The sequence below is a fragment of the Cheilinus undulatus genome, linkage group 11 (assembly GCF_018320785.1).
Source record: "Cheilinus undulatus linkage group 11, ASM1832078v1, whole genome shotgun sequence".
In the NCBI taxonomy this organism is placed as follows: Eukaryota; Metazoa; Chordata; class Actinopteri; order Labriformes; family Labridae; genus Cheilinus; species Cheilinus undulatus.
In genome coordinates this window covers 29393559-29405893 of record NC_054875.1, presented here as the reverse complement: position 1 = coordinate 29405893, position 12335 = coordinate 29393559, and the positions used below count along the sequence as shown (strand labels likewise).

General features: G+C 38.5%; 1 protein-coding gene across 2 annotated transcripts in view; it reads right to left on the bottom strand.

Moving 5' to 3' along the window:
• Positions 1-12335, bottom strand: part of nup210 (nucleoporin 210) — a 45720-nt gene that overhangs the window by 18317 nt on the left and 15068 nt on the right. For both annotated transcript variants that reach the window (XM_041799416.1, XM_041799418.1), the window contains exons 12-24: positions 12117-12272; positions 9606-9804; positions 8553-8698; positions 7394-7612; positions 7109-7282; positions 5432-5624; positions 5010-5116; positions 1709-1813; positions 1112-1213; positions 862-990; positions 486-613; positions 265-400; positions 119-181 (exon numbers count right to left, since the gene is read on the bottom strand). In XM_041799416.1, coding sequence (XP_041655350.1) covers positions 119-181; positions 265-400; positions 486-613; positions 862-990; positions 1112-1213; positions 1709-1813; positions 5010-5116; positions 5432-5624; positions 7109-7282; positions 7394-7612; positions 8553-8698; positions 9606-9804; positions 12117-12272 — 1857 coding nt within the window. The remainder of the gene's footprint in view (positions 1-118; positions 182-264; positions 401-485; positions 614-861; positions 991-1111; positions 1214-1708; positions 1814-5009; positions 5117-5431; positions 5625-7108; positions 7283-7393; positions 7613-8552; positions 8699-9605; positions 9805-12116; positions 12273-12335) is intronic.

Sequence of the window (12335 nt, the reverse complement as noted above, 5' to 3'; positions counted from 1 at the left end):
AAAATGTCCTGGCAGAGGGCTCTTTTGGAAGATAAACTGAGGAACAGATGATCACTTGGCAAGATAAACTAAGGCCAGCTGTTTCTAGAAATATGTTAAGAGTCAATATCATACAAACCTGCATCATAGCTCCAATTAATAGAGTTACTTTCCTTGGGATAAGCTTAAATGGTGGAAATACCTAGAAGTAAAAAACAGATACAGCATGAGAAACATATGCAGGAGCTGAAATTGGATTGGCAGTTAGGAAATATAAAATTTTACCTCAATTTGCTGAGGTAGGGATGCAATTTTTTTCCCATTTTTATCCACAACGAAAGCGGTCACAGTGGTCTGACCAATAGAAACACCTTTCACCTGGAAAACAGCTGTGTCTTTTTCTGTGGCTTCTGCTAATGATCTGCAAAATATGTACATGGAAACAATCATGAGGCCTTGTAAGACACTGCACCATGAACCTAAATTACAAGTTTCAAAATACTCACTTTAGAGAGACTATGGATGAAGCTGCTTTGAGTTTAAGATTCATGTAAGTGAAATAGCTGGATGGGAAGGGCTTCTTATTATCATCCAACACTCTGACATAAGCCGTCACAGATTTGCCTATCTCCACCTGTAATAGAGAAAAATGAAATCCACCATCAAGAAAGAAAACAACAACATTATTTTGGTTCACAGGCAGGGCAAGCTATGTTGCTGATTTTTGTAATATTTGGGTGAGAACACATGCGAGAAAAAGACAACCATATGTTTAGACATCAGTGAGGAATTTCAGAAATGTGTGATACTGATAGCAGGGATCATCCAGTCAAGCAGAGTAAGGACCCTCCAAGAAGACGGATTAAGGCTCTGCAAACTGACCTTATCTACCACCCTGACAGAAACCTCCAGGATGCCAGAAACGTGGACTGAGGCCTTGGCAGGGGTTGGAAAAGCAAGACAGAGATCATGAACCATCACGTTCACTTCCCCTGGTTGGATGGGAGACACCTGGGCACATGATGAGTTAAAAACATGTCAAAAATAATCAAATCTTTGCATTCATTGGAGCGTTTTTGAATGTTTACTGGAAAAGTACTTGTTAGTATCACAACTCTGCATATTTTCTTACCTGAGCTATTCTTTGGGCCTCCTGGAATACAACATCGACTGTCCCTTTAACGCTGGTATTAACAAAAAAATATCCTGAGCCTTCTTGTAGAGCCAAGTTTGCCTGCAAAAAAACAACACAATCAACCACTGTGACAGTGCAACTAATGAAACTATGTTGCATGACATTACAGAAAGCCATGCCAGTTCACAGTTATGTTTTTCTGACAGCATGCTGGCCTTGACTTTAACACCAAAGGTGACCTCTGATCACCCTCATTCTCTAAAATCCTCTTACACAGGTCACTAGTTGTTATTCAACCCCCACACCTGCCCGACACTGCTCTTATATCACACAGGATTAGGAGAGGGGGGCCCAATGAGAGATATAAGTTTCCACACTGCCTTGAGCAATAATTGTTATCCTTTGAATTCCTACAGTTTGATTAAATTTGTTTTGATTCTGAATGAATAAAAAGGCTGAATAGCATTCATTAAGAGAGAGTATTAAACACAGTTTTACTTTTTCGCAAAACAAGCCATGAAACACCAAAGTGTCTTTGATGTTCACCCATGGGCTGTGAAGAGTTAATCCAGCACTAATGAGCCTGTCACTTACCCGCACATCTGGGTGGTTGTATATGGTCACTGCGTCAGGAGAGATCCTCACATCTTCTACCAACAGGAGCTCAAGTGTGGCTGAGACAGGAGTCAAGGACTCATACTGACAAGAATAAGAAGAAAGGAAAAAAACAGTAAGTGTCATGGTTACAAATGCCAAACATACCTAAACATCATTATGCCTTATTTAACATGTAAGAGCACCCATACTGGGATAATTGTTTTTTATTAACGACAATAGAACTACTTTTAATTAGGGCTGAAACGATTCCTCAAAGTACCTGAGTGATTCGATTAAAAAAAAAAAAAGAATCCTTGAGACACATTATCTGCCTTGAGGCTCGGCTTAACTCAGCCATGTATTCATATACGTCCACGCTGTAAGCTTGGACATCGCGCTGTGAGTTGCACGGCGTGCTGTGTTTCACACGGACAGCTATTTGTGTGGCACAATGCACTTGTTTTTGCTATTACTATAACGTAACATCTATGATGTGAGGCGTGAAAATCACGAGGAAAGAGAGGTTAATCCATTGATGTTGACAGGCACGCATCCTGCATTTTTACGCATCCACTGGCCATGGCTTCATGGCAGATATGGCATTATGCCTGGACCGGTGAACTGAGTTTACACACTGGCCTGCATGACTCGCTGGTGTGAGACAGTGCTCAGATTGTGTCTGCAGACTTCAGGGCATAAACTTCTCTGATTGACCCGACGGTTTCAAGGAAGACAGTCAGGCTTCACGATTCAAGTCCTGCTTTGGTGCTTTCCCTTTCTCCCTCTTCCGCATGCGCATGTTATACATTTAATTATAAATTATCTAAAATTCAGCGCACTGAAATCTTGATTCCAGCGTATTTTTCAAAATGTTTTAGCATCCTGAATGATTTGACGGTGTTCAGCATGGGCGATTCAGGAGTGGTTACAATGAAGTCTGAGACCACTTTAAAGACTTCACTTCAGATTATTATGGTGGATGAACTCAAACAGAAATGTGCAAAAATTAAAAGTGTACACCCTTTGAAAAATAGACCATATTCCTGTAATCTAAAGGTTCACCTTTCAGACATCATCAGACCACTGTGTGAATGATGGAACTTTATTCTCGCTAGAATGTGAACTATTACATTCATGAATAAGGTAGAGGATGTTAAAATGATTAAGTGTCCCTTTACTTTAATGACAAATTGGAAAATAAATATAAACTACAATGAAAGAAATGAAGTGTTGGCACCAAATATTTCCTGGGAGAGGATCACTAATACCACAAATATGGCATAATCTAATGTAATTACTTAACTTCCTTTCCATTGTCATCAGAACTTCATTGCACTTTGTAAAATATATTTTCTTTAGAGAACCTGTTAATACCAATTTTTAATATAGAAGTAGTTAATCTAAGAGACCAATCTTCTTCTCTCATTTGTCTAGTACTACTTCTCTTGAAAAAAGCAAAAGTGACTGATTAATAAAATGCAATATTTCTTATTAGGGAACTCGACTACAAAAAGAATCTATTACTGCAGCTCTACTTTTAATACCTGTTTTTTCATCTAAAAATTGGGCTGCAACCTATTAACTAGTGTGACCAATATAACTGTTTAAAGTGCTGAGACATGTGCCATCATGACAGCAAGACAAGGCAAGTTTATTTGTATAGCACATTACAGTGGCAAAGCAATTCAAAGTGTTTCACAAGACACCAAAACACAAGGACAAGGGGAAAAAAGAAACACAACAGAAACATTTAGACAATGAAAAAGAGATTAAAACAGCCAATAAACCCTACAAAAGACAAAAACAGAGATTGAAACATGATGTCAGTTGTAGATCTCTCAGGTCCTTACTGCAACCTAACCCCATCTCAGCTCAGTGGTTCAGGACTCGTGTGAGATTTACTTATCCTCTTAAAATGTCTTTCACAGAGATTTGTTTTTCTTCCCAGGCATCGAAGGCTCTGCCCCACTAATGACAACGGATACTCAGTGTTAATACTCAGCTTTGTCAAAGAGTGGTGGATAACAGCCATGAAACGAATGTTCAGGTAAGAGAAACATGACGTTTAAGCAATTTAAGTTAAAGTGACAGAGCAGGTTTGTAGTTAAAACAGAAAATTAAAAAAAGCAATCAAGTGTTTTAGTCTAAGGCGGCAGTGAACAGGTGCATCTTCAACCTTGATTTAAAGAGCCAAGACTCTCAGCAGACCTGATGCTTCCTGAGAGTTTGTTCCAGATATAAGGAGAATAAAAACTGAATGCTCCTTCTCCATATTTGGTGTTGACTCTGGGGACAAAGAGCAGACCTGCACCAGATGACCAGAGTGGTCTTGATGGTTCATACTGCATTCAAAGCTCACTGACATATTTTGGACCTAAACCATTCAGTGCTTTATAAGCTAAGAGGAATATTTTCAAATCTACTCTCTGAGAGACAGAGAGACAGTTAAAAAACTTAGAGCTGTGAAGCAAGTGCAGTCACCACCATCAACCACTGCACACAACTCAAATGAACATTGGACCTCATTTCTTTTGTATTGCCAGTGACTGCTACACTGTGCAAAGTGTGCTGTGATACACGGTAGCTGCTTTCACTTAAAAGATTCCCCTATTAAAAACAAGTGACCTGCCAAGGTAGACAGTAGGACGCTAGGTAAATTGGTTATGGGACTTCACATGGCAAAAAGCCACGGTACTTGAAAAAGCTAAACAGCTGCACACAAACTGCATAGTGTGGACTTTCTGAATGCAATGTCACCATATAAGAGAGTGTAAGCCTTTATTTTTCTCTGGGATAAAAACAAAAGCAGACAGCATCTTAAATATCGATGCAACATATGGTTCGTTTCCATCAAGCAGCCCAGTTCTTTTATTTTGATACGGTTTTGCAGTTTTTGAATTTCCACAATCAAAAGTCGGGAGAGGTAACGTAACCTATCTGTACTGTCCAACTTTGTAGCAATCTTCTGTTGGGGTAGCAGGCGTACTGGGTCAGACAGGACAATGATGGATACACACTACTGAACCCAACCAGAAAACTTAGGTAACTGACTTTTATATTCTGGATTTTACGGTATTTGATAAGACAACATTTACATCACAATCAGATCCACACTAATAATGCATTTATACAGCTTTATAATCTGTCCTTATGTTACTGGTCTAATTTGCTTTTGTAGTTATAGATTACTATTAATTTCAGTCTATTTCATAACCAGAAAAAAACTAATCTCCTCACAGAGGCTTTAAATAGAAACATTTTGATGTGCCTTTGCTGTTGGCATTTTGTTTTAACTTACTAGACTGGGTACATTAGCTGCTGCAAGATGGGAAACCTGGTAACCCAGAGCAGTCACTGTGATGGCAGCCATGCCTGTCTGATGATGGACAAGAACCGTGCGACGTCCTGCCAAAGATGACAAAAACAAAAAGATGAGAGTCAAAAAAGTAATCACAGAAACAACAATCCCAACTATTTGCCATGACTAATCTTTAGAAGCAGACAGCCAAGACAATGAAAAATGTTTTGTCAGTGATAAGTGAATGCACAATTCCTCGTCTGCCTCCTCCGTCTTAGAATTAAATCCTGCCAGAGCTCTTTCTCCCGTCTCTCCCTCATTACTTCCAAAAATGTCTCAACAAAGGAGCAAAGTTAAGCAGGCAACCCACACAAAAAAATAAACATACAAGAGAGACTTAAGGCAAGTCACAAAGTTTTTACCGTGAAGTTTCATCTGTTTGTTGCCATCCTCAAATTGTAGCAGATCCATGGGCATAGTGGGTTCAACACTCGCCAGAGACACCACGCTCGATTTCCACATCATGCTTAAGGAGCTGAAATTGTCAAACTTCCTTCCTTGTTGATCAAAAGCAGCCAAATCCAGTACGGGGTTTCGGTAATTTGAAACGGGTACCTAGAAACAGTTATAAATTACACATTTGTAATGCTTTATTTAACTAAACAAACTTTATTTTATTACTAATCTTAAGATAATCTTTAGGAATGTTAATATTTTTGAAGTCCTTTTATAAAGTAACTATTGCTTCCTGTAAATGGCAATTGTCTAATTAAGACAAAATAGATTCAACAAAAAATTATGGGGAGGCATTTCCTCAGTGATATCAGTATGAACAGCCATTATAATGGTAAACTGTCCAAGCAGTGTCAAACTAATACCAGCTTAAAAGTAAATGTGAACACCTAAACAATAAGGTAAAGGGCCTGTGTCCACAGCTAGCATGTATTTTCAATTCAGAACCAATGTAGTCCATTGTTCTCTGCGCTCAGTGCCCTACTCGAAAAAAACACGCCATCAGCGTCACCTGTTTTGTTGTACCACTCAAAGCTTATTTGAAAACTGTACAACTTTGAGAGGGACCTGGCTGTACACCAGTATTTTGTATTTCCAGTTTAAGATTTTTTTTTTTTAATTCAGGTTTATTCATAAACAAAGTCTGGCAGTTACAGTCATGAAATAGCCGCATTGCAAACATGACAGACTAAGCAACATTTCATAAATACAACACAGAAAAAGATCAGAGGTCTAATCCAGGATTAAATTTTGCATAGACCTGTTTTAGGAGTAGTTACATGAACATTGGCTTGCTTAGCCTTGTTAGCTTTTGCTAAAGCTAACATAGCTATGCAATCTACACAGTTAGCGTTAGTACTAGGCCAGTGTAGCTAAGTTTACTTTAGCAACGTGAGTGTTAGCAAACATAGCTAAAGCTTACTTGGCTACGTAGATAAGGTACCTACAAAGCTTAAAAAGCTGCTTTGTGAGGTTAGCTTTAGCTCAGTTAGCTATGCAGCTCTGTTAGCTACACCATCCAGTTATATACATAGCTAAGTTAGCTTTTGCAACATGAGCTTTATCTAACGCAGCTAAAGCTAACTGAGCTATGCAGATAAATTAGATATGTAGATAACATAGCTGCTTTAGCTACATTAGTTACGTAACTTTTTTAGCTATGTAGCTCAAGCAGCTAACCAAGCTATTTGAGGTATGCTGGCTGCGTTGGAATGTTTTCATGGCAGGACAAGCTTTTTTGGCCTGTAAGCTGACTGTTAACTTGGCTCGATGTAATTTTTTTGAAAAAATTACATCGAGCCTGTTACCTTAACCCTTAGCCTTAACAGAAGTTTAATCTGATTTTATTCCGAGCCCTAAACCTATGTAAGGACAGGATCCCTTTATATTGGTTTTGTATTTTTTTGTAATATTCTCTTGAAAAAGGAAAAATGAAGCACAAACAGCTATTTCAAAACAGCGTTAGGGATACTACCAAGAAAAACAAGTCATTTCTCATCGCTTAGCAGCAATTACTTATTGAAAGTGCAGGCTGTGTACACAGGCCCTAAAGTTTGTTAACCCCTGTGAAAGGACTATGAACATACCACTTGTTTGTTCTGTTGCAGCAGGGGGCAGGTCAGGTCCAGCTGTGGGTTGGTATACACCAGGACCAGGGTGAAGCGAGATGGAGGGGCACAAACAAACTTCACAACAGCCGGCTCCACAGCTGGGAAAGGATTGGTCACGCTAGGCTCATTCCCCACAGTTACCTCCAACACCTTTAAATAGCACATTTAAGAAAGTTATGGTTGTAATTCTGCAAAGTTAAATATATACTAAGTGGTAATAAGAATACTACAGATAGATTAAGAAGCTTTAAATAATCCCACCTGCTCTCCCAAAGCTGTGCAGGTTGCTCTGACCAAGTGTTGGTTGTAAGTGTGTGACGAGGGACTGGTCAGAGTGAGGCTCACACTTGATTCATCCTCTGCACGCAAGTTGCAGAAGAACTTTGAGGGCTCTAAAACCCAAGGCCGTGGTCCGCCCTCAAATATCATGTCTTTGTATGATCCCAGAGTTACCACAGCCACGGATATAGGGTCAACAGCCTGAAAAACATTGGATTATGAGATTAACGTTGACACAGTAACAATGTCAACAGTTTTCATGGGAAATGAAAAGGAATAACAAAGGAATGCAAAATGTCATGGAGAGACATTTCAAAAAGAAAGAAATTTCTTAAACTGAAACAGAAAGTAGGCTTTATACTGAATTAGCTGGGCATATCACCGTGAAGAGGAATGTTGCTGGAGAAATGCTTGGCTGATATACAGCAAAGACACAGAGACAAATTGGGTCAACCTTTAGCTGCCAGGGCAAAATAAGTGAAGGAACCTCACAAAAATGCATGCAATATTTTGAAAAATGCAAGTCGATCCCATGTTGAAAAATAAATGACCTATAGAGTGTTGTATCAAACAGCATGTTACTGTTCTGATGTGCAAAGAAAACCCCAACTGTGGCAGCTTCAAGAGTAAAAAAAAGGCTGCATGTTTGCAGATTTGGTCACCTTATTAGATCACATGTCATTCTGTTTATTAAGTACCATGCAACACCAGCTGAAGAGCTTTGCAGAGCTTGGGCGTGAAAAACAAATCATCGTAGCAAGTGTGTAATGCATAATTAAAATGCACAGGGCATAGAGCGAACCGGGGAGGAGAAGAGTTGAACACTGGCTGATCATCATAACTCTGCCTTTAATTTACAGAGAAATAGAGAGTTAGATTGGGCATGAATGAGTCAGTTCTTCTCCTTAGAAGACAGAGGCTTATTGGTGTTAAGAATCGAGAATATTACATAGAGTAAAAAGGGTAAAGGTTCGGAATATTATCCTGCAGATGATGTGTGAGATATACTTATAAATAAATAACCTGTAAATAAATCCATAGTCTGAACTCTATTTAGAGAAATATTCTTCAAGAGGGCCACTTAAGCATTTCAAAGATGCTACTGAGCAGGGAGATAAAAGAATCAAACTCGTTGACTCACTCTGAGGGGAAGATATGCAGCAATGGTGATCTTGGCACTGAGGTGAACGTTGCCGTGGGTGTAACTGACAGTCAGCATGGTGTAGCCAGAAGCAAGGGCTTGGGCTCTCACCCCACTGCAGCGGTCCTGGCCCGGAGCCATTCTCTCTGGAATCGGTACAAAGAAGGTGGGAGGAAGCCAAAGAGTAAAGACGGATGCAATATGACAATGTACAAATAACCACAATGGTTCTCACAGGTACTCATTTATCTTCCTATCGAAAACCACACTGGAGTACAGAGAGGTCTTATTATTTGTCTCAGCCCACTTCTGTGATTAATAATACAAGTTCAGAAAATGAAAAAGTGCAGATGTTGCTAACAGAGGAACTTTCAAAGAGACAAATGTTGTGATGACAATCTGAAAGCCAAAAACAATTTAAAAAAAAGCTTCAGAGTTACGATGGATTACACCCTTACTGTTTGTCAAGCACCACCCTTCTTCACATTTTATCGATTTGGGTGGCTGACCAGTACAGATTCAGGTCTACAGAGCTCCTTTTTTTCTTAAATTCTTCCTCCTATAGTGTGGAATTGCAGTTAAAAGTTTGAACTGATTAAAATGTTCCCTGCCCGAGAGCTTTAATAGAAAATTGTGCAGACTGAAAAACCACTAATAATTTTTGTTTTTATCACATTTTTTGCTTCAGAAAACCATAATGATCCCAGGCAGTGCCTCCCTTTTACAGGACTCACTGGGCTGAGTACAACTGTATATCAGCAGTAGACTTATTCTCATTAAAAAAATGAACTGCCATAATACTTTTAGATGTACTTTCATTTCACAACTGACTCTGGCTTAATTAGCCATCTCTGGCATAGAGTCATGGTCGCTCATAACATGCTTAATCACTGAATGAGTCTCATAACTATCCATTGATCATTGCCCTCAAGCATCAGTGAGTATATAAGTAAAGTAAGCCAGAATCAACAATCATATATGGTGTTTGTTTAATTGTTAGGAAAACGTCCAGCATCACATACTGTACAACCTAGTTAGATCTTTTAGACTCACCGTCAAGTAGCTGAAAAACTCCATGGTTGTCCTCCTCTACCTGCAGGTCAAAGTGGGAGCAGTCACTCAACATGACTTGCTCTTTCTCCACTTCATCCAGCAGGCCAAAGATCCTGAGTGGAAGATCTAGGATCTGACCCACGCTGGCCTCCACTGCGCATGGAGCGAAGTCCATGGCCACGGGTTCAACAACATACACCTGAGGAGCAAGAGGGGGTTTAGAAAGCACAGAATGAGAGCTAAGAATGATGGGAAATGGGTAGATTCAGGATAATTAATATGAATGTAATGTTAAGATCACCATATTAATTTAGAAGATTAGAAATCCCATCTTTTTTGTTGTTCCTTAACAGTTCTGATCACATATTTATTTATCTCAATGAACTATCAGCAATAAGGCAGCAAGAACTGCTTCTTAATTGAAGCACATTCAAAGTGTCCACATCTTCCTACATATTCTTTGATGGTATGGATGTTAAACTTTCAAAATCCTTTACAAAAAGACCCAAAATAAATTTAAAAATTCTTTAGCAACAGGTATAAGAACAAAATTCTTTGGTTTGAGCGGATTTAAATGACAAGCAGCTGCCTGGCAACATGAGTTCCATAAATGTTATTGAATTTTTTAATCTAATAAATGCTCGTAGTGGACTGGTTCAAGTAAGAATATTTATTGTTTACTCAATCTTTATTTCTCAGCCTTGGCAGTAGAAAGAAACATGAAATAAAAACCTCTGAAAGCTTAAATCTTTGGCTTTTACCATAAATAATTACTTTCTCCCTAGAGAATGTCAACATTTTTTCAATCAAATAAAATAAAAAATCAACATCCAAATCATATGTATATAATTTATTGAGCCTTGATTAGTGATTTCCCAATCACATCAATATCTGGCTTGTAGCTACTGCTGTTCTTAAGGTCGGAAATACTGTTATAGTCCACCTGTGTCATTCTCCTCACTCAAGCTGCCAGCCATCCTCTTTGTCACTGCTCGATTTAAAAAAAATCTCATCCGTCAGCTATTTGAGTGGAGGCTATAGAGGCTAGAACCAACATGTTTTATCCTATCCGCCTTCCAACATTTTGCAGTTCATTTTTCACATCACATGACTTTAATAAGATGAAATAGGTAAATTCAGGGGTGGAAAGTAACTAATTACAATGAATTAAAATCATGGTAATTTAGTAGTTTTTCAGTATATTTTGAAATTAGTACTTTAATTTCAACTTATATAAGTTTTAACCAGAGTAACTGTACTTCTATTGAAGTACAATACTCTTGTACTTTTTCACTTCTATTGACTGAAAACTGAAGTGTTGATATCTTAGCGTTAAACATTTCAGAGTTGATATATTTTTACACCCAAAGTTTAATTTTAACTCCATTCTGAGGGAAAGGGTCTTCAGTATTGGAGTTATTTAACAGTGTTAATCCACCAGTGTTCAACTCTGAAAAGCGTCACTTGATCTAAGCTCCACCCACTGCCATTTCAAATCTGGGGGAATGTGTGGGTGGATTTCCCATCATGCCCTTTGGCAGATGCGTTTTAGACATGTTTGGTCGTTTTTGGATGTCTCTTGTTCAGTGATTCCTGCTGGGGTTCTTTTGGTCACGTTTCTGGTGGATTGCTGTTTTTTTATGTGAGACACATTTGCACCATTAGTGAAGTTATCAACTGTGTTAAGAGGTCCCATCTATGACTTTAGGTGTTCCTAAAGGACCTATAGAGCATATTCTTCATCAGTAAACACTGCCTTGCTATGAGATTGACTCTGCTTTGTTTTAGTCAGAGGAGATCCACCTTGCCAAAGACTTGCAATAGTTCCTTGCAGCTCTGTCATATTGTAAAATATTCAACACTCTCAAAAGTGTAGTTAAATGATATGTAGTGTGGACCAATATGGACACTTTCAGACTGGTAAATTCAACGATAGATGAATTCAACTGACACTGTCAATTTTGCCGCGTATGTTACTTTTTGATAGAGGTGTGACTTTACCTGAACAGCCTGTTTGGAGATCTTTTCTCTTGTTCTTGCCAATAAGTAAAATATGATCTTTCCTTAACAATTCCACAGTAGCTATTCAGTACCCAGTACTTCAAGTAACTTTAAAAACATACTTTACTTTAACTTGAGAAATGAAAATTACAGTATATAAGGAAAATAAATAAAATGATTTACGACATCTGGCAAAAAGAAAACCTACTTGAAGCCTAATGCACCACAATATACTGTAAAAAGCTAACAGTCTAGCATTTTAATTCTGACTCTTGTTCAACAAATGTGACCTATCTTTGTTAGCCCTTCTCTGTGTAAACTTATCTAACTAATCCTGTGAAGATCTGAATTTTTCCCAGTTTAACAATGACACTGAACTCAATTAAAACAAAATATCAAACACAGTAGTGATGTTTAGGTTTTTAAGTGCAATATATATTCTACATGGCTTTAAAATTGTAATCAGGTTTGTTATTTGTGCAACTACTTTCTTCTAGAAAATCAACGCACCTTCATCTGACCAAAGTGTAGTGAGTTACGTAGATCATGAGCCTTAACTACACTGAGGCCAACGTCACTGACTGTAGTCATCACTCCTTTCACCGTCACCGTGGCAACAGCTGTATTGGAGGCAGACCAGCTGAAATTTCCACTTCCTCCTGTAGCCTGTCACAAATAGCAGAGAATAGTTTTACATTGTGAGAGTGTCATGGTAAAGTGTGAATAGTA